Genomic DNA, 22615 nt, shown 5'->3' on the forward strand with positions numbered 1-22615 from the left:
ACACTACAAACACATACAGGCTGTTCCTAATAGTGCGTGTGTGTGTGTGTGTGTGTGTGAGAGATGGAGAACAGGAAGGCAGCCCAGTAATAGGATGATCAAAGAAGCTGGATTGCAGCCAACAGGACACAACACGACATGCTAGCACCAAAACAAGGGAATACACACAAGTGCATTATGATAATATTGACAAGAAAAACAAACCAAATAACGCTATAATTTCAGTTTCATTTGTCTACAAACGATGTTAGAAGCCCTTGGTTATCCGTGTGTCCTAGCATAGTAAGTAGTATTACATGCTGCAGACAAGGAGATGCACAGACCCTAGAGTTCCTCTATCAAATTCCCATTACAGAGGAATACCACAATGGAGAAATCACACAATTCCCCCCCTCCCTCTCTCCCAGTAGTATCACACACACACACACACACACACACACACACACACACACACACACACACGAAGTTTTTCTATAAAAGGCAATATGTCTCAGATAAAATCAATGAGAAGTGATTTTAAAATATGTTCACGCTATATATTTTTTCTGAATGTTTTTTTATTTTTAAACCACAGCGTCCAAGAAGCGAATCCTATCACTTCACTGCTCCAGTACAGCAGTATCCCAGACTCTGCGATCCCCACTGATAAAATGGGTGTGACATGAAAAAATAACCCAAAAATCATCTTGATAATATGGTACATTCCCAACAACTTAACTGAGGTAAATGATTATAAAGGATCCCATTGTATTTTGTTGCGATGACAAAGCGGTTTGCCTCACATGAATGATAAAAGGTTTTTTTGCTGGACCTGCCTATTGTTTAGCCCGCTGTCACCAAGGCGAAGGTGCATGGAAGATTAGCTAGCTTAGCCGTATCGGCTAATAGCCGGTTGGCTAACATTAGCCGTTTTCTTACACAATGCTAAAGGTAACACGGCACCTTCCTTCCCCGAAATATGAGGTTAAGTGGGTTGTCCCCGCAGAAACAAAGAACACCAAAACGCTTTGCCGAAAAAACATGACGACATAAACTACATACCCAGAGCTCCGTTCCCCAACTCATGGCGAAGTCCTATCCCAAGTTCTTCCAAGATTTAACACCGTATCCCCCGCTGAAACTCGCCCGGACTGCCGCTGGTTTCCCAATCCCGTCCGTCAGCAGAGTCAACAAGCATACACACACACCACACGGACACGCACTTCTTCCTTTGGCCCACAGCTCTGCTTCGCCCGCTTCGTTCTCCACTGCTCTCCTCTTCTAATGCAGTCCCACACTGCTACACCTCCCAGTCACTGCCTCCCAGTGCCTGCCTCCCCGTCTGAAATAGCGAAATGCAGGAGCATGCAGGACCGCCCCACCGGTGCACCTACATTAATTTGGTACCAGGGAACATAGGGAACAACAGGAATAAAATGCGCAGACAGACCTTATACACATGAAATGCTGTCCTCGTCACCCCGTGTCAAATACATAAGCCAATTCAAATGGGATTTTTTTAGAAGGGATACGAGCATAAACTACAAAGGGGCATTTTGCACCCAATTTGAATGTATTTTACATAGAATAGCCGACACTTTGTATATTATGAACACAAACAACTTGATCGTTGTCAATGCATGGACAGTAAGTCGACGTATAGCTTAAAGGCCAATAGGCCATGAATATTGATGACATTTAGTTATATTAACTGGCTTCATCTTTGAGAAACCTAATTTAATTACTCTTTAAGCGTGGGCCCGTCCGAACCATGGTCCGATCGCTGGCGGCGAAGATCCGATTATTGATCGACAGCGCCATCTATCGATAAATACCCACTAGGGTCTGGGCACACTTTTATTAGGTCCATGGGGCACACATGCGCTCCTTGGAATGCGGCTCTGAAACTGTAGCCTCTACTGTAGCATCCTCTATTGGTGGGGACCGGAGCGGATTGTTTATAGCTGTGGTGAATGCTGAATCGTATTCATTTTGATAAATTCAGTGATTATGTAATGGGCTATAGATGACAGAAATATATAACGAGGATGTAAGTGATATTTAAAAATGGAAAAAGATTTGACAATAATTAAAATGCATATAGGCCTACTGCTAAAATTGGGCCAGGATAGATTAACATATGGAAATATAAATAGTCAATATGTAAATAAATTGTTTTTGCAGTTAGATGCATGATCTTAATAAGGTCTGGATCCATGGATCCATTGGATTCAGAATCCATTGAAACGGGAAACGTATCATACGGGCTCTCCAATGCAGTAGGAGGCAGCATTGCATCGAAACTGTTTCGACGTACACTGAAACACATTTGAAGAAGTATAATTAGCTCTGACTACATACATTATTGTATGCTCTGTATAGGTTTCATGTTGTTATGTTGTAGGAATAACACTAAACAAATGTACCGCTACATTACGAGGTAGGATTCTCAGTCATTTCGTGTGTTATGTGTATACAATGATGAAAGTAGCTTAAAATCCGCCCCTCGACCTTTGGCACAGTTTTATATTGGGAACATTCATTGATCACTTGATAAGAGCTATATGTCTTGCAATATCGTTTTGAAGTTTAAGAAGTGCATTATATTATGTTGAATTGAGAAACTATCCCAAAGATTGACCGATTGATGGTGGACCCAGTGATGCAAACAAGCCTATGCACCCAGATTATGTCCATTTTATAATGAGTATCTATCTTCCATTCTTCACATCTTTAGGAGTGTTTGTGGAGGAGGAAACGCGTCCTTCTCTCATTCTCTGTCACTGAAGCCAGGAAAAAATAGAGACTGGTGAATGATTCATGGTTACATTTTGACATCCATCAGGCTTACACTTGCAGCACCACAAGTCAATTCAGTATACAGGAGTTTAAAGATGATGTACTAATGGTATCAAGTAATAACTACATCACCCCGTGCTGCAGGAGTCCAGAGCATTGCAGCTTCTTCTCTTGCCATTCTGCTTCGGATTTCCAAATCCTGTCACTCAGGCCAGTACAAAACAATTATTCTCTCTTCACTTTAATTCACAAACTATTTGACCTCAAAATAATACAGATAACTAATTATATCCATGGGGGTCAGTTGTCTCTGGGTGGGCAATCATTTTCGAAAACTGTGAGGGGATGTCAAATGGTAGCTATTTCACATACATTTCACATAACTAGGTATGCAGATGTAGTCATGCATCAAATTTAATTCCTTTTTGTCATTCAATCGACCAGACACAGAGAACACCATGTGCAAAGTCCTACCCGACCCATGAGCTCCGGGCCAAGAAGAAGAAGAGCTCTGCCCAGTGCCTTCTCTGCGCTTGACCTGCCCCTCCAGCCTTTATTTCGGCATGTTTGCGAAGCTAACCTTAAAAACAGCACTGCCTGCCAAAACAAGTGCGTTTTAACCATTTATACATGCTTGCATATGCGTCATCGAATGGGTTCTCATGTTTACATTAACTATGACGTAAACATGTGTACTCACCATGTAGATTCTCTCTCTCTCTCTCACTCTCACTCTCACTCTCACACACACACACACACACACACACACACACACACACACACACACACACACACACACACACACACACACACACACACACACACTTGATCACAGGTATGAGGAGTTGATGAAGAAGGTGAGAAAGGGGGGTGGGGAGAATGCCATTGCCAGACACACTCAGAGGAACAATAAGTTGCTGGTAAATGATCGCCTTCGCCTGCTTTTGGATGATGAGGACTTCCTGGAACTTTCGCCGTTGGCTGGTTTGGGTCTCCCCTACGGAGATATCCCTTCAGCTGGATGCTTAACAGGTGGATTCTATTGCTATAGCCTACAGTCATTACCCTATCACTCTCTTGCTATAGCCTACAGCCATTACTCTATCATTCTCTTGCTTTAACCTACTGCCATTACCCTATCATTCTATTGCTGAAGCCTATAGCCATTACCCTATCATTCTATTGCTGAAGCCTTCAGCCATAACCCTATCATTCTATTGCTATAGTCTATAGCCATTACCCTATCATTATATTGCTGAAGCCTTCAGCCAAAACCCTATCATTCTATTGCTAAAGCTCAAGCCGTAACACTTACAATCACTGAAATATAAAGCAGCCCATATAGGGTGTGGGTGCTGCTTCGTCCCTTTTACCTGCGTGTCCAATCTGTGATTACTGCGCATTCATTCAGGCATAGGCCGGATCAATGGCCTGTGGTGCGTGTTCATTGCCAACGATGCCACTGTGAAGGGCGGCACCGCTTATCCAATCACAGTGAAGAAGCAGCTGCGGGCACAGGAAGTGGCCATCCAGAACCGCCTCCCATGTGTCTACCTGGTTGATTCTGGAGGCGCGTTTTTACCACTTCAGGTAAACACGTGTGCACAGGGTTTGGTTCAATGTAAACGCTTTATAAGTTGTTATTCCAGCTCTGAATGGGTACCTTTTTTTTGCAGGGATTCTTATTAATTCAGTAAAAAGTAAAAAGTTGAGTTAGGTAGGTCTCCATAACATTTGGTACCACTTCAGACACAGTGGGAGTTGTAATTCACGGTCAAACTTAGAGAGACTCAAATAAATGCCTTATTTGACATGCTGAACCCCCATTGCCCATTAGGTTAGTCCCATGAGATTTCTCTGTACCTTGAAAGCTTTGGAATAACACTAATATTCTCCTCAGAAAACAAATGTGTCTGTGTGCTCTAGGATCATGCATGACAAAGCTTTCCTATGAAGGGAAGTTATGAGGGATCCTGAGATTAATGCATCGATTTTAATGAAAATATTTGTGCGGATTTGTCAGGCACAAAGACGGATGAAGCTACATGGACAACCTTGTTTCTGCCTTGTGTTTTATATGTCATGGTGGGGAATTCCCTTTGCCTGTGAGATGTGCCCCCATGTCTCGCTGGTAAAGTTTCAAGCATGGCATGTGATTCCCTGTCGAGGCTACCTGCAGCTTTAATATCGATGAGGCTCCTTTGTCCAACGATATAAAGTCAAACCCCACAAAACAATAGTTTGCTGAACTACGGGCATTAGTACATAAATCCACAAATCCCATGTTACCTTATGGAAGGTGTAGCCATTAGTGGCCTCTTAGCAGTTTTAATCATAGCTGAGTCAGTCAATAGTGTAACATTTTTGTTACAAAGCCTATGTGTGTCCTTATCTACGTATGCAGTCAGAAATCTTCCCAGACAAGAACCAAGGCGGAAGGACGTTCTACAATGAAGCCATAATGTCTGCGAGGAAAATCCCACAGGTATAATGAAACTCTGAAAAACTAAATCTGGACCTCACAGACAATGTATGAGACTGTCCCAAACATTAATCAGCATTAAAAAGTGTCAAGTTTTTTTTCAATACATAAATAACCACTCTCTCCACATTTATTTATATATCAACCAATCAGTTGAGCGGGTGTGTGCTTGCCGTAGGTGGCGGTGGTGTGTGGCTCGTGTACAGCTGGGGGAGCTTATATACCCACCATGGCGGAGGAGACGGTGATGGTGGACCGCATAGGGACTATATTCCTGGGAGGCCCGCCACTCGTTAAAGCTGCCACCGGAGAGGAAGTGACACCAGAGAACCTGGGTGGAGCCAAGCTTCACTCTGAGTGGGGACACACACACACACACACACACACACACACACACACACACACACACACACACACACACACACACACACACACACACACACACACACACAACTCAACCCCATGTATAAGAACCCCATTCACATAAGAACTTAGGGGTTGCTGCTACTCAGTTCTTAGGAAAGTGATTGGTGCCTAACCCCTTACTACTTCTGACAAATACACGTTAAAACTTTGCAATTGCAACAGTTTTTTACTTTCGGCTATTAATTTATATGGATTAGCACCCGTTTTTGCAGGCTTTTACGAGAACCGCTCATCCAAACAACTTCAAACCTGACACTGCACTTCCTTGGGTCCTCAGCTATGGAGAAGTGTGAAGTCGATCAGAATAACGGTTGTCGGTTTAATCTGAAGATGAACATACATGCATGCAATCATGCACAGAGACTCCTTCTGATTATGTTATAGGTGGAAATGTCAGCAGATAACATTAAGACATTAAGGATACACTTTGTTTAAAGTGAATTCAGTTCATTTTCTTGTAAAATGATGCAGACTTCGGGCATTGAACCCAGCGCTTTTAAGCTGTGAGTTGAACACCTTGCGCCACCCTTGTTCTAACTTGTATGTCTGTCTTGTTTCAGAGTCAGCGGCTGTGTGGACCATTTTGCCAAGCATGAGAAGGAAGCCTATGAGTGCACACGAAACATAATTTCCACCCTGAACTTCGAACTTCCCCAGGAGGAAGACGAGCAGCGGTGGAAGGCCGAAGAGGAGCCTTTATATGGCTGTGAAGAGTTGCTTCAACTGGCTCCACTGAATTACAACCACAGTCTGGACGTCCGCATGGTATCAGATAACCCACAGAGAAGCCCTTTGTTTAAAACACAATCAGATATAATGTTTGGGTTAAGAACATTACAAATGTGCCCAGGACCGAACTCTCATGCATGCGATGTTGACGTATTTTTGTTGTTTGCCCGTCTAGGTCATTAGTCGTTTGACAGATGGCAGCAGATTCCAGGAGTTCAAAGCTCGCTATGGCACCAACCTTGTCACTGGTTTTGCCAAGATACACGGGTAAGAGTTGTGACACATGCAGCGAAACATTGACCAGATAACCATATCTGCATGATCCTTTGCCCGAGGTAAAAAACATGATAAAGTGTTTTGTTTCTATTGATAGCCACCAAGTGGGTATAGTAGCCAACAACGGAGAGCTGTCCAATGAAGCATCACTCAAAGGCAGCCATTTTGTCCAGTTGTGTGACCAGAGAGACATTCCCCTCCTCTTCCTCCAGAACACGGTGCCCAGATCAAAGCAAACGCTGGACGTGGCGCAGGTATTCCCTCACCAACCACCTTCCAAATGTGATTATATGGATTTTTGTGTAATGTAAGCTTGTGTGTATTTTTTTTTCATATTCATACATACAGGTGTGTAATACATAAACAATAAGGTGTGTGTATGTTTTAGGCAGAGGTCAACTCTAACTGTCTGAAGGCTCTGAGTTCGATGATGTCGGCGGTGGCATGTGCTTCGGTCCCAAAGATCACTGTTGTGATTGGTGGTTGCCATGGTGTCGACAGCTATGCCATGGTGAGTTTCCTTTCCGACTTCTAGATCTGGTACTAACACTGGCACAAAACGGCACCACTTTGACTTTCATTGTGGCTTTTATTCAATTTATTTTAATTGTTAAATTACTGCATACTCATGTCATGAAGGTAAACAAGCATCGTCACATCTTCAACAAATATTTAGGGCATTTAGGAAATTTGGTGGATTACCGAAGATAAACAATCATGTTGGTGTGAAGGTCTTTAATGCTCAGTATTATATGTCTGATTCCCATATGGGAATTTTTCTTTAAACAAAAAGTTGTTGGTATTTTCTAAGATAGATTACAATGGTAAATGGTTGTGATGAGGCCAGATGAACTTGGCTGCCTATATGATTAATTTTACTCGCCTGCAGTTTAGCAGCATATTCAGTGGATGCTCTCCATCGAGGAGCATTCAGTCATCCAATCCTTGCGTCCTGTCTTTTACGAACAGTGCGGGCGCTCCTTCGACCCCAACTTCTTGTTCCTGTGGCCCAACGCCAGAGTCTCTGTGATCGCCCCAGGCCATGCATGCTCTCTGCTGCCCCCCGGTGGCGAAGAGGAGGAGGAGCAGGATGCAAACAGGAAACTGGAGGAGGAGAGCTCCGCGTTCTTCTCATCTGGTCGGCTCTGGGACGATGGAATCATTCTCCCTCAGGAAACCAGGAAGGTAATTGAATCCTGTTCCTTGTTGTCGTGGTTTCCATCAGCACAGTACAGCTAATTCCTTCTTCAGTCAACTACTGTCAGCGATGTTATGGTCCCAGGATGGCAAAGACCTTGCATGAATAATCTGTGAACAGTTCATGACAACGTGACGTCACACAACTCCTAATTAACCTAATCCTTAAACTTCCCCATCTCTAACCCAAAACCTTAAGTTAACCATATCTGACCTGATACCTAAACTTAACCATATCCAAACTAATGCTCAGACATAATCATCCCTAACCGAATATCTCAATTTAACAATCTTTAATCTAAATCCTAAACTTGACCATCTCTAACGTAAATACTTGATTGAACTATCTCTTACCTTAAACCTAAACTTAACCATCTTTCAATTCCGAAACCTGACTATCAGACTGGTGCCGTGCACCTAACCTCTGTGCTAATTGAGAGAGATGTCTTGTCAATTTCTTTCATTCATTAGTCACTGGATTTATTTTTCGAAATTAGTAGAAAAGTATTTGATGTAGTAGGTACAATTGCTCTGATTTAACTTACCTGCTAGTAAGGTGACATCTGAGGTCACATTGTCATGAATTATTCATTGAATGTCTTCGCCATCCAAGGAAAAATACCTTGCGTCACTGTGTCTGAAGGGGTGCAGGATGCAGGTTTATTTTTTTTCAGTTGTTGTGCCTTTGTGTGGGACAAGCAAAATAGGTTACTTTGTACCGGGAAATTAAGAATTAAAATTAGTGAGGCTATCTTTAATCTCTTTGAACAGGAAATCAATCACTAGGGTGTATCATGTACTGTGAGGCATTTCCACTTTCCTACGCCATTCTATGTGCCAATAGGTTATAAATGGGAATCCCTGTTAAAGCTATTTCATAACGCTCATGCACAAAATAATTAATTTAGTTGTATTTTATTAGCATTGTTAGCATGAAATGACAACTTGGGACATTATTTCTGTAAAAAGATGATTTTAATGTTCACAAAAGTAAAAAAAAATCGCCTCATGACATTTTCCCTCCCTTGTGTTTAGGTACTCCGAGCCTGTCTAGACATCATCAGGCAACAGCAATATCAGATCTCCACAGAGAAGCAAAGGGCCCCTCTGCTGAGGATGTAGAGCCTACCTTATACTGAGTATATGAGGATACAGTATACTGAGTATATACTGCAGCTTTTCCAGTCACACTAGAGATGCCTTGTCTAATCTTTTCATTCATTAGTCACTGGAAATAAACTACGAAATGAATACAAATGAATAGAAAAGTATTTGAAGTAGTAGGAAAAAAATTAGACACATTTTGTGTTTTAATTCTGTATGACGATTGTTAGTGTTGATATTTGTGTGACTTCTGATCATTTAAAACACATATTGTGAATGAGCAATGAAATGTAAATCTGGTGTTTATTTGTATACAACTAAAATGTATATATATTTCGGACCGATATTAAACATAGTACGATACAATATATCTGAAATAGATGAACTTTATTAAACATATATAAAGGTACAATTTAGATATCAATCAATTGTACTGTAAAAGATGTTTGAAAGTTCTTTCCTTGATACAAAATCTAATAATGTTTTACCATTCAGGGCACCTGAATGGTATCCATCTTGCCTGTGTAAGATGGATTCCCTGCACCAGGGAACCCATCTTCGTGGGTTCCCTGAATGCAACACATTGCCCGAGGAACGTAGAGAGCGAGGGTTGACATTTTTTGCTGCTTTTTTTATGATATTGCTCTCTTTCCAACTCTCAAATCGTGCCTACTATTGTTCCTTCAGGTTATAATCCTTGAATGACTATATTTGGCCTGAGGTGCTAGCATAAAAGGTATAGTAACACTGCATAATTAACATCAAATGTACAACTAGTATATGTAGTCTATTGTGGCTGGTGGAAATACACTACCTGACTGATGCAATGCTAAAAACGGCATGTTTGGGACAGGCACACTAACAACCTATGGACACAAGGCACTAGCAACCAAATGGTGAGAAATCCATTTTAAAAGCTGGAAGATCTCACTGCAGTGACACTTTCTTCACCTAGGATAGGGCTGGGTGGGGTCGACGGTAGTGGATTAACACTAAAGGCTAGGGGGTCCGTGGCTTGTACGTGCCATGTAGGGTGACAGGGATAATGGTGTTGACAGAAGCCCTTGCCAGCTCGGTCATCTGCCTGGCATCAAGCACCAACAAGAAGCTCGGCCTCTCAGCACCCGGCTTCACCACAATACTCAGCAACACACCTGGACACAAGAAGGACATGGGGATTTGTGTGTGTGTGTGTGTGTGTACGAGAGGAATTTAGAGAATATAGACCAGCGATCGTGTATTTGTGCGCTTCTGTGTTGACCTGCATGTGTGTTAAGTGATAACACGTGACATGACCATGTTGATATTTGTGAGCATGTGTTTCTGTGTGTGTTTGCGTGTGAACCGACCATCATCTTCGTCTATGGCCTCAGGCGTTGGTATGAACAGAGGTTCAGAGGGATAGGAGTCCTCCTCCTGCCACAGCCGTGTGTCTTTGGTTCGGACGTTCAGCTTGACAATCTACAACCAACAAGTGCTTAGTTTCAGAGGATCTTGAGAGAAGATCAAAACAAATGATATGCATTTTAATATAGAATTGTAACAAAAAAACGTCAGGTAAAATGTGTTTTCTGTATTATTATAAAATAATTACCTAGCATTTCAGGAACATGCCTGGATTTTAGGAACATGTTTGCATCTTGCTTTCATAGTGGGAAGATATTTCAAGGGGTGGTTTTTAGGTGTGTGTGTGTGTGTTTTGCACTGGCATGTGAATGTGGCCAGCTGACCTACCCTGTCTGGAATGAAGTGGTTCAGTCCCAGGCCGTACACGTAGCGGTAGTTCTTCCCAGAACACCTTGAGTAATTAATCTGAGGAAACTCAAACGCTTTGGAAGACAGAGAGAGACAGAGAAAAGTAAGGAAAGAATGAGAGCAATGAACATGTATGTCATGTTGTATAAACTTCATAAGCTAGTGAAATAGGATACTAACAATTTGCCAGTGCCAATTCCCCCTAATGTCTGTCTGGGCCTCTGAGTTTCAGTGTATATCTTCGTGCACAGTGCTGTGAGGTATATCACACACTGTGCTGCCACATGCACGCACAATGTGTATATGCGTGTGCGCGTGTGTTTTCCTCACCCTGTCGAGGTCCAGAGAAGAGAACCTCAGGTTCCAGCCAGACCGTCCCATCGCTACGGAGAACCGCAGTTGCCGTGGTGTAGGACAGGGAAACCAGGTTTTTTCCTTGCTCTTCCTATACAAAAATAAAAATTCATATTCAGACTGCCTGCCAGTTCTGATACCAATGAATTTAAAATGAGAAAATAGGTGTGTGTAGGAGTGTGTGTGTGTGTCTGTGTGTGTGTGTGTGTGTGTGTGTGTGTGTGTGTGTGTGTGTGTGTGTGTGTGTGTGTGTGTGTGTGTGTGTGTGTGTGTGTGTGTGTGTGTGTGTGTGTGTGCGTGCATACGTGCATGCCTGTGTAGGTGTGTGTGTGTGTTTGCGGGGCCCACCCTGTATATGTCTAGAGGCAGCACGTAGCGTCTGACCTCCGGCTGAGGAGCCCTCATGGCAGATTCTTTCACCTTGTCCCACTCAGCCCTCATGTTGGCCAGATACAGGTAGTTATACACAAAATCACTCCTGCAGGGCATGAGAGGAAACCTTTATTAACACTCGTAAATCTAACTTACTAATCACAGAGGCAACAAAAAAAACACATACATATAAAATAACATGAATCACAACAACATTGAATGCATGAGTGAATGAGAGACGGAGTGACAGACAAAGAGAAGAAGCAATAGAAAAACGTACACTGACTCAAAAACATTAAATGGAATTTACTTAAATAATAAGACATTTATTTTAGTTGTATTGTAGAGTAGTAAATGTAACTGTAATCCTTTGATCCCATTTCCCCTTCAGTTCCTCAATGTATTTTGATTGTATTCATATAGAGCTTTTCTAAGTACTAAAGTAATCCAAAAATATATAAAAAGTCAATACAACTTTTAAACCATCAGTGCCAGAAAGATGGACAGAGAGGTTGGGAGAATTACATAGTAAATGTGTGTATGGTGTGTGAGTCAGACCCCTACGCACCCCTTCCACGTGCAGAGGTCGACCACGATGAAGCCCTGGTCCTCATAAGCGTTGATGTGGTGGAACACGTTGAATGCCGACGTCCGGAACTTGTGACTGCTCAGATAGGCGGCCGGATCCCTAGTGGCCACGTGGAACCATGTCTGATCAACACACACACACACACATACACCAATACACACACACACATACACACACACACACGTACACACACACACATACACGGTTACATCAGATAGAGTGTATACTTATGCATGAAGTATGTATTCAGATTATATCAATATTATATTATCATAATCAATATTATATATTATTCATACATAACTATATCCAGAATTTATTTTTATAAAATAATAGTCTCAATTATATTATGGCACCTCAATTCATCTAAATAAAATCAGAATGTTTGTATTCATGTTTCTTTCCTAAACAGTTATCGCTTTCATAAACAATTGTGCCCCGAGACATGTGCACCTCCTACCCCGATGTACTCGTTGGACTCGAAGCAGTCCATGTAGTTGGTCCCTCGGAGGCTCCAGGAAGACAGAAACTTAAGCAGGTTAATCTTCACCGGCTGCTCCACAAACACAAAGTGGTTCTCTGTCATCCCGAAGCTTCACACAAAACAGACACAAAGGAGGAGATGAATATTGACCGATAGACTGATGTTCATTTTCCGAGGCCTGTGAGAGAGAGAGCAGGGTTTGGAGCTCACGGGCAGCATACCTGTGTACGTAGGAGGGTTTAAATCTCTCGCTGCTGGGGAGTTGTACCACCACCTCAGACCTCTTCAGGGGATCGGACCCGTCTTGAAGAAAGACAGATGAACCAAGGTAGTCGATTTAAATGACAGTGATCAGCCAAGAGAAGGAGTTGTGGACAAGGTCTGTTGGGGTACTTTCATGGTAGTTTGATATGACAGAATTGGGAAAAGTAGCCCCCTTTGTGTGCCACAAAGCCACCTTTCTGAGGAGGAGGGATCTTAATGATGTTGTAGGCCAGGCTCATGTTCTTCCCAAAGCAGTTGCCGATGTTATACACGCTGCCATCTGCATCAGTGTGCGGGTGGGCTGTCACCCCGTTCACTGAGAGGTAATCACACAGGTCCACCTGATACACACATGCACACACAAACAAACACACAAACACATCAGTTTAAGTAAGGAAACACTCTTGGGAAAATAAAAAACAAATGAAGCTGTGTGTTTCCCAGCACCAGCTGCATGTAAAGATGGCAACAAAAACCAAGGTTATACTCCAGTTAGTCAGATTGTGTGGTCAACCAATCAGGTCTCACCTTTTTTAATGTCTCAAGCGAATCAGGATCCACCTTGGTGATGAAGTTGGTCTCTGTGACGGCATAGAAGTCTTCACCAATTGGATAGATGTTCACGAGGCAGTTATCTGTCACTTCAATGCCTTGGAAGTAGGTGAAGAATCTATGCACACACACACACACACACACACACACACACACACACACACACACACACACACACACACACACACACACACACATACACACACACACACACACACACACACACACACACACACACACACACACACACCACACACAAACACACACACACACACACACACACACACACACACACACACACACACACACACACACACACACACACACACACACACAAGGATGATTGTAGGCCTTAATTAGGTTGTAGCATCATTTTGTATTTTTTACAAACAATGATCTAATTTCAATTATGCTGTAATAATTTAATACTATTTCAGGGTCGAGCATGGGGACCAGGGAGGGTTTAGCATACATCTGGGTGTGCCTGTAGGTCATTGGTCTATAGATGAGCCCTTCCAGCAGATTCCTCCACATTGTCTGTGGCTGGTACAACATTTAGAGAGTCATCTTTCATCATGCAGCAATATAAGTACACAAGTGCCCAATAAATGACCTTATTAGGTAACTAAAAAGTCGAAAAACAAAAGGCCTAAATTAAGAACCTGGAGAAGATGTTTTTGCAGGGGTCCGGGTAGGCTGCTGTTCCAAACTCAGTGATGACCACCCTCTTCTCTGCCATGGCACGCACGTACGCATCAGACCGGATGTACCTACACACAGACACTCAGTGAATACCTCCCTCTGTGTGCTAGTTGTTGACACCAGCTTCTGTTAGCATGATCGCATCACAAGCTGCCACAATTGACAAAAACAGATTACAGTAATTATACCTCCTGTGGTAGGTCACATGACCTTCCCTCAGGTCAAACTTGTGTATGAGGGCCTGTCCGTCAAACAGGTGGTGAAATGGCTCTGCCCCCACCTCGAAAAGACCTGGTCCCATACGAAGGAGACTCCCACTCAACCATGACGGTAGGACTCCTTTCACACACACACACACACACACACACACACACACACACACACACACACACACACACACACACACACACACACACACACACACACACACACACACACACACGCACATACAGCCACACACGCACATACAGCCACACACATACACAAAAAGAACGATTTAGTTGCGCTTAATGTGACTTTGTTGTAAATTGCGTTCACACATTCAGGACTGTCATTTACTTGGCCCTCAATGCCAACATTTTTCTCTCTGTATCAGCCTATCAAGTCTGTCCTCACTTTGTATGCTTCCACACATCCAAGTCTCTCCACATCTCATCAACATCATCATCCTCATCATCACCATCATCATCACCATCAACTTCGTCATCATCATCATCTTACCTGTGACTTCAGTGGGCAGAGGTTCGTTGAGCTCCTCCACCGTTTCAAAGATCTTCCTGTATCCCGCGGCAGGGTGCTCCACACTGAACACACACACATCACAGAGAACATCATGTTGTTGGGTCAGGGTTAACCGGGCTCCAGAGAGGCCCATTTCCTGCCATGTCTAGCTCCAATATTAATCTCACAGTTATCCCCTGAAGAACAAGGTCACTGTGGAAATGATAAAACACATTTTAACAGAGGATCAAAACATTATTTATGGCTTTGTTTTTTGGAAGTATGAGCTTTTCGAGCATGGGGGCTGTCCAAGATGCATTTCCATAGTTCAATCAGCCAATCAGCCCTTATTTTTGTATAATTTAATGCTCAAGGCCCAAGGAAGAATAACACAAGGCCCATGCCTGTTGTGTCTTGATTTCTATTACAGTTTAATTGAAAGATTGAATAGCGGTTTTCCAAATGTAATACGATCGGTGAATTTAAAACAAGAATCTTCTCAGTTTATGGGCCTTTGTTTTATTTGCCGTTGGATACAAGCTGCAACAGCAGCAACCCTGTCATCTATTTGAGGTCTGTGGTCCTGGCCCTTTGATGCTGGATATGCTACGGAACATTACCTTGCTGTTCCTCACTTCAGTAGGACTAAAGGGTAGTGAGTAAAGTGCAGACACTTTGTATATGTCAGAATTTCCAAAAATGCATCTTGCATTTGGGGGTTAAAATCCAAAAACCACGATGCAATGTAAAACATGCTGTTTTCTGATCAAAAGCTCTGGTCTCCGCTGCTTTTTCCATGGAGCCATTAATAGCATAACTAGAAAAGGAAAGATTCCCTTGTAACTTGGTGAGAAATTCTGGGTCAACATTTGATTTGAGGAACATTATTATTTCGTTACAGAGCAACACTATGTTACCCTAAACTCACCCGAGCCATCAGTAGTCAAGACAAAAAGAACAAGTTAAGGAATGGGGCTTTAAAGGCATATGGTTAACATTAGGGGAGAACATCGAGGGAATTTTTATTTTAACCACATACTGGGGGGTTTAAAGATAACACTCACAATTCCTGAACACTCACACACACACACACACACACACACACACACACACACACACACACACACACACACACACACACACACACACACACACACACACACACACACACACACACACACACACACACACACACACAGGCAGATCAGCAATAACATACCGTTTTATTTTTTCATTTAGATTTTCTGCAAACAACTCCATTAAGCACTTTTTCCAATCCAAATTCCTCTAGTTTGTCTCACTGTGTGTAGCTATAAAAACAAACGCAAAACGTACAGGCATAATAAACAAAATGGAATAATTACTCACCGGCTGGCCATGGTTTTTAATGCACTCGGCGCTCTCTCTCACTTATATACCAGGAAAGCACACAAGACAGACAAGAATGTTTGGGAGTGAAAGAGAGAGAGAGAGAGAGATAGAGATTGGGAGAGAGAGAGAGAGCAGGAGAGTGGGACAGAGACTGAGAGAGGGACAGAGCAGTTCAGTGGTAAGAGTTTCGTTTAAACCACCACCAGACTTCCTGTGGAGAGATGGAGACGGGTGCCAGGGTTTGCAACCCCCCTTTTTTCTCTTTTTTCCCTCAACCCCCTTCATCCTCCCTCCCAGACTTCCCATTACCTCCTTCCACTTGGATTCATTATTGACCACATTCCTATTCCCTTTGTCCCAACAAACACAATGTATTCCCTCTCTATTTTTTAGTTTTACACTCAATAATTATATAAAAAGTAAATGTATATTTGTTGCGCTCATTAAAACGAAACGATGAAATAAGGACAAATCTGTGGAAATACTTTTCCATGGAAAGAGCACTACAGGGCTTGAATGGTCGAGGAGGAAAGATGGAAAGGAAATAGAGACAATAGTGTCTTTATTTCCTTTCCATCTTTCCTCCTCAACCATTCCAGCCCAGTATTGCTATTTTCATCATACCCTCAAACGCCACCCCCCCCACCCCTGCCCTCTTACAGAGTCAAACAGGCCCTCTTTGTCTCCTTACCTTTTCAGAAATCAGCACCCCTCCACACCACCCAACCCAGTCGCCAAGAAAAAACGTTGACGGTGTACGTTTCCATGAACACTGGATACGTAGCATTTCAACGTAAAAAATAGCGTGTTATACCTACAGTATCCACGCGTGCCGCTGTGGAGGCGGGTTTCGGGGTTTCGGTTTCACGGCTTTCGCAGCAAATTGTGGACACGATTGTTTAGGGGGGGGGGGGGAGGTAGACTGTTGTTGACCGGGGAGGGGGGGGGGGGAGACACGTTTCGCCAAGAAAAAACGTTGACGGTGTACGTTTCCATGAACACTGGATACGTAGCATTTCAACGTAAAAAATAGCGTGTTATACCTACAGTATCCACGCGTGCCGCTGTGGAGGCGGGTTTCGGGGTTTCGGTTTCACGGCTTTCGCGGCAAATTGTGGACACGATTGTTTAGGGGGGGGGGGAGGTAGACTGTTGTTGACCGGGGGGGGGGGGGGGGGGGGGAGACACGTTTGTTGAGGGGGGGGATGACGACACGTTTGTTGAGGGGGGGGGAGACACGTTTGTAGGGGGGGGCACGCTCAACAACGAGAGTTGGTTTTTATTGAATGCTCGACAACGACAGTTGGTTTTTATTGAACGAGACTTCAACACGGAACAGCTGCACGAAACGATGGTCACGTCACTCTCGGTGACGGTGTCGACAACAATGAACACACGAACAATGTTAATAGAACAACACACAACCACATAACATCCCGAACCCATTAACCCCACTTAATCCTAACAACAAAACAAGTTAACAAAAGCCCCATTTGTCAACTGACAACCCCAATTCCCAGAATCCCCCGCGGCTCCGGAACACGGCGTAGCTTATATTAATCTTTATTATCTGAATGGGAAATGCAATATTTTAGGACAGATACACCATTAAACGCGTTTCTAATGACATTTCTAGCGAGAAATGTACATTTTCCTTACATAATCTTCAGTCAGTGAATGTGTATGATCTTTATTAATCTTTATTATCTGAATGGGAAATGCAATATTTTAGGACCGATTCACCGTTAAACGTGTTTCTAATAACATTTCTAGCGAGAAATATACTTTTTACTTGCATAATCTTCAGTCAGTGATTGTGTCTGATCTTTAGTTTTATAGTTATTAGGATTTGATCGGCTCGCTCGCATGTTTCAACAACGTCAGGTTGTTAGGAATAGGGACGCTGCTTTCGCTAAACTAGCAGCTCACGTGCTTCCTGCGTTTGTGTTATTAAACTGTTACTTTATGTAACTTTTAATGATATCATCTTGTTAGAAACACGTATATCTGAGAGCCAACCCAGTCGCCAAAAGCATACGTTGACAGTGTACGTTTCGTGAACACTGGATTACGTCGCATTTCAACATAAAATAGCGTGTTATACACACACGCACGCACACACACACAAGCACACACACGCACACGCACACACAGACACACACACGCACACGGTGCATTTCGCTGCTAAAACAACAACAAAATTTCCTCAAATAATATTACTAAAGAACCGTTTTCCAAAGAACGAAATGTAAACCCATGCAAATAAAGACTTCATGGTCAAAATAATTTAAATATCATTAATCTCCTGAGTGTGTTGGGTGGTATTCTATTTTTTTTCAACGGGGCTGCATCCAGTCACTTGACCGTCATGGTTGCTATGGTGGTTGCTATCGACCGCCCCCTCTAATCCTTACATGGCTCTAAAAACCACGCGGCAAAGGAGCTGCCGTAAATTGTGTTGTTTTTGTCGTAAACTGGGGTCCGACGGTTAAAAAATAGACAGATATTCCGAGGTATCCTTAAAAGGCAGCTTGGATGTTTTTATTTTCTGCAGTTTAGACTACTTCTATAACCTATTTTTGAAAGCAAAACACCAAGTTCATTGATTTAACGAGGCAGGGTTATTTGAAACAATTTATTCAATAAATATTTGTGAGAGGTATTTCCTTCTCCTGAGTTTGCTTCCTATGTGTACACCCCTACTGTCCTAAAGCATCCCCCCCCCCCCCCCCCCCCCCATATGGATTTGGAGAGTTGTTGCCACGTCCCAGTGGTGGAAGTATCATATAATATGAAAGAGGGCATTCAATTATACTACAATGATCAATTAGGAGGCCGAAGCCCTAAAGGAAGTGATGCAATAGGTGACTGAGGCGAGAACATTTAAGTAAACTGTACCTTAGGGTCTCTTATATATCAAAGGGGGTTTCAAAGGACGCATATACGCTTCAACCTGTGGCTCCAGCCCTACAGGAAATGACTCAGCAAGTGCTCCATCTCGTTGCACCTGCACCCAGCGGCTCGCTTGCAAGATTTTGGCCTGAAGTTCTTCCCAGACCTATACCCTAACAGTCCAACATGCATATCTGAGAATCAGGCCTCTCTTCAATAATGACAAAATGTTATGAGAGAAATACAGATTCACTTTTTGTTATCTCATAAGCGGAGTGGTGCCGGCTCCTTTTGACCTTTTGACCCCAGACTTCAAAGACGTGGCCACAGGCCAGCTGTGTCTACACACATTAAGCCACAAATGTACACCTCCATCCCGCAAAAAATGGGGCCTAGAAACTAACCTCTGTCTTATGTACAGTGACTGTACTGTTGGAGGTCACGCCCCTTTTCCGGCCTTTTCACAAAAAGTGAATCTGTATTTCTCTCATAACATTTTGTCATTATTGAAGATTACTTAAATTTTCTCGCCTCAGTCACCTATTGCATCACTTCCTTTAGGGCTTCGGCCTCCTAATTGATCATTGTAGTATAATTGAATGCCCTCTTTCATATTATATGATACTTCCACCACTGGGACGTGGCAACAACTCTCCAAATCCATATGGGGGGGGGGGGGGGGGGATGCTTTAGGACAGTAGGGGTGTACACATAGGAAGCAAACTCAGGAGAAGGAAATACCTCTCACAAATATTTATTGAATAAATTGTTTCAAATAACCCTGCCTCGTTAAATCAATGAACTTGGTGTTTTGCTTTCAAAAATAGGTTATAGAAGTAGTCTAAACTGCAGAAAATAAAAACATCCAAGCTGCCTTTTAAGGATACCTCGGAATATCTGTCTATTTTTTAACCGTCGGACCCCAGTTTACGACAAAAACAACACAATTTACGGCAGCTCCTTTGCCGCGTGGTTTTTAGAGCCACGTAAGGATTAGAGGGGGCGGTCGATAGCAACCACCATAGCAACCATGACGGTCAAGTGACTGGATGCAGCCCCGTTGAAAAAAAATAGAATACCACCCAACACACTCAGGAGATTAATGATATTTAAATTATTTTGACCATGAAGTCTTTATTTGCATGGGTTTACATTTCGTTCTTTGGAAAACGGTTCTTTAGTAATATTATTTGAGGAAATTTTGTTGTTGTTTTAGCAGCGAAATGCACCGTGTGCGTGTGTGTGTGTCTGTGTGTGCGTGTGCGTGTGTGTGCTTGTGTGTGTGTGTGCGTGCGTGTGTGTATAACACGCTATTTTATGTTGAAATGCGACTTAATCCAGTGTTCACGAAACGTACACTGTCAACGTATGCTTTTGGCGACTGGGTTGGCTCTCAGATATACGTGTTTCTAACAAGATGATATCATTAAAAGTTACATAAAGTAACAGTTTAATAACACAAACGCAGGAAGCACGTGAGCTGCTAGTTTAGCGAAAGCAGCGTCCCTATTCCTAACAACCTGACGTTGTTGAAACATGCGAGCGAGCCGATCAAATCCTAATAACTATAAAACTAAAGATCAGACACAATCACTGACTGAAGATTATGCAAGTAAAAAGTATATTTCTCGCTAGAAATGTTATTAGAAACACGTTTAACGGTGAATCGGTCCTAAAATATTGCATTTCCCATTCAGATAATAAAGATTAAAAAAGATCATACACATTCACTGACTGAAGATTATGTAAGGAAAATGTACATTTCTCGCTAGAAATGTCATTAGAAACGCGTTTAATGGTGTATCTGTCCTAAAATATTGCATTTCCCATTCAGATAATAAAGATTAATATAAGCTACGCCGTGTTCCGGAGCCGCGGGGGATTCTGGGAATTGGGGTTGTCAGTTGACAAATGGGGCTTTTGTTAACTTGTTTTGTTGTTAGGATTAAGTGGGGTGAATGGGTTCGGGATGTTATGTGGTTGTGTGTTGTTCTATTAACATTGTTCGTGTGTTCATTGTTGTCGACACCGTCACCGAGAGTGACGTGACCATCGTTTCGTGCAGCTGTTCCGTGTTGAAGTCTCGTTCAATAAAAACCAACTCTCGTTGTCGAGCATTCAATAAAAACCAACTCTCGTTGTCGAGCGTGCCCCCCCCTACAAACGTGTCTCCCCCCCCTCAACAAACGTGTCGTCATCCCCCCCCTCAACAAACGTGTCTCCCCCCCCCCCTCCCCGGTCAACAACAGTCTACCTCCCCCCCCCCCCCCCCTAAACAATCGTGTCCACAATTTGCCGCGAAAGCCGTGAAACCGATACCCCGAAACCCGCCTCCACAGCGGCACGCGTGGATACTGTAGGTATAACACGCTATTTTTTACGTTGAAATGCTACGTATCCAGTGTTCATGGAAACGTACACCGTCAACGTTTTTTCTTGGCGACTGGGTTGCACCACCACACAATCCCTCCAAAGTGAACCAGATTCCACCCTCCCATCCTTCCAGCTGACAAACACAAAAAGACACACAAAGACACACACAATCACACGCACACACACATAACCAATTCCAATTAGAGGTACACATACTGCTCATTCACGGAAAGCTTACCATGAAAATGTATGTGTTTTATTGGGGTGAAGTGTGTGTGTGTGTGTGTGTGTGTGTGTGTGTGTGTGTGTGTGTGTGTGTGTGTGTGTGTGTGTGTGTGTGTGTGTGTGTGTGTGTGTGTGTCGTTGTGTGAGAATGTGAGAATCTGTGTGGGTGTGTGTGTGTGTGTGTGTCTGGCTAACTAGTTCCAGACACCCCTGGGTAATAGTCACAACAATGCTGAGAACAAGAGAGAGAACCATGAGGCAAACAAGACAAGATTTAGACAGAGCAAGATTGTGATTCATGTCTATAAACCCACTGAGATGAATTGCGTAATTCCAATACAAAAATACAGATGAGACAGATGAGAAAATACAGAATACAGATTCCTTGAACCAGTTGTAAACTACACCTTGTAAACATTGATCTCCATGTGATGAGACTTCCTGTTCCAAGCCTCTGGACCAGAACTGTATCCAGGAATGGGACTTTGGAGTGGCCAAGAAATATTCTTGTTGTATATTAAATAAAGCCCTATTATTTAAGCGTTGTGTTGCGGAAAGATTCCCCAGTGTCCTGTAACAGTTAGTAAATCATTAATCGAATCCAGTGGGTCACCCTTCAGTTTAGAAATGAATAGTTTGTGACTGCACAGCCTGAATTTTCTACTTAGCATGTATGTAAAGTGCCATGAAACCAGCAAGAATCTGGAAAAAAATAAAGAATTGATGGTGCTTTTGATAGCTTACATTTAGATTTGAAGGCTAAAGATATTAAAAACAATACTTTTTACAAAAACATACAGTGCTCTCCCCATTACAGAGTAGGGGTTTTAATTTGAGACACATATCCTAGTTGGAGAAAATGGTCCCTTGCATCGATTTTCACAATGCTACCATAAATTTAGCGACCAACAGGGTTAGCATGTGTCCATAGGGGATTGTTTATAATGACTTCAATCAGTCAAGTATTACA

General features: G+C 42.8%; 3 protein-coding genes across 6 annotated transcripts in view; 1 reads left to right on the top strand and 2 right to left on the bottom strand.

Moving 5' to 3' along the window:
* Positions 1-1363, bottom strand: part of fnbp1l (formin binding protein 1-like) — a 38912-nt gene extending 37549 nt beyond the window's left edge. The window contains exon 1 of one of the 2 annotated variants that reach the window (XM_030372902.1): positions 1042-1363. In XM_030372902.1, the coding sequence (XP_030228762.1) occupies positions 1042-1065 (24 nt within the window). In that variant the 5' untranslated portion in view covers positions 1066-1363. The remainder of the gene's footprint in view (positions 1-1041) is intronic. The other variant, XM_030372901.1, reaches the window with a different exon arrangement.
* A 902-nt stretch (positions 1364-2265) lies between these two features.
* Positions 2266-9435, top strand: si:ch211-198n5.11 (methylcrotonoyl-coenzyme A carboxylase 2). Its single transcript, XM_030372900.1, has 14 exons — positions 2266-2419; positions 2717-2788; positions 2923-2988; positions 3223-3387; positions 3614-3810; positions 4190-4368; positions 5183-5263; positions 5439-5617; positions 6247-6451; positions 6591-6682; positions 6789-6945; positions 7080-7202; positions 7661-7876; positions 8924-9435. The coding sequence occupies exons 1-14, from the start codon at positions 2349-2351 to the stop codon at positions 9008-9010; spliced, it is 1890 nt and encodes a 629-aa protein (XP_030228760.1). The 5' UTR covers positions 2266-2348; the 3' UTR covers positions 9011-9435.
* Positions 9361-22246, bottom strand: LOC115555857 (retinal Mueller cells isomerohydrolase). 3 transcript variants are annotated; one of them, XM_030372905.1, is made up of 14 exons: positions 22053-22246; positions 14785-14867; positions 14253-14403; positions 14025-14132; positions 13339-13480; positions 13004-13151; positions 12768-12849; positions 12523-12655; positions 12042-12184; positions 11450-11579; positions 11078-11192; positions 10727-10821; positions 10342-10453; positions 9361-10146 (listed from the first exon to the last, which is right to left on the bottom strand). In XM_030372905.1, the coding sequence occupies exons 1-14, from the start codon at positions 22061-22063 to the stop codon at positions 9992-9994; spliced, it is 1608 nt and encodes a 535-aa protein (XP_030228765.1). In that variant the 5' UTR covers positions 22064-22246; the 3' UTR covers positions 9361-9991. The 3 variants fall into 3 exon arrangements, with proteins under 3 accessions (XP_030228765.1, XP_030228764.1, XP_030228763.1); XM_030372904.1 differs by lacking the exon at positions 22053-22246 and adding an exon at positions 16153-16663; XM_030372903.1 differs by lacking the exon at positions 22053-22246 and having other exon boundaries at positions 14785-16141.
* Between the last annotated feature and the right edge of the window lie 369 nt (positions 22247-22615).

Source organism: Gadus morhua, chromosome 12 (genome assembly GCF_902167405.1).
Source record: "Gadus morhua chromosome 12, gadMor3.0, whole genome shotgun sequence".
Taxonomy (NCBI): Eukaryota; Metazoa; Chordata; class Actinopteri; order Gadiformes; family Gadidae; genus Gadus; species Gadus morhua.

What these genes read in the sequence shown, in the direction of transcription:
- si:ch211-198n5.11 (XM_030372900.1), top strand. Translation starts at nt 2,349, where the DNA reads ATGCTCTGTATAGGTTTCATGTTGTTATGTTGTAGGAATAACACTAAA. An exon ending in GGTTTTGCCAAGATACACGG is followed by an intron (nt 6,683 to 6,788) that starts GTAAGAGTTGTG and finishes TTCTATTGATAG; the next exon opens with CCACCAAGTGGGTATAGTAG. An exon ending in AAACGCTGGACGTGGCGCAG is followed by an intron (nt 6,946 to 7,079) that starts GTATTCCCTCAC and finishes TGTATGTTTTAG; the next exon opens with GCAGAGGTCAACTCTAACTG.
- LOC115555857 (XM_030372903.1), bottom strand. Translation starts at nt 14,938, where the DNA reads ATGGGCCTCTCTGGAGCCCGGTTAACCCTGACCCAACAACATGATGTT. An exon ending in CATGTGACCTACCACAGGAG is followed by an intron (nt 14,133 to 14,252) that starts GTATAATTACTG and finishes GTCTGTGTGTAG; the next exon opens with GTACATCCGGTCTGATGCGT. An exon ending in TGCAAAAACATCTTCTCCAG is followed by an intron (nt 13,481 to 14,024) that starts GTTCTTAATTTA and finishes GTGTGTGCATAG; the next exon opens with ATTCTTCACCTACTTCCAAG.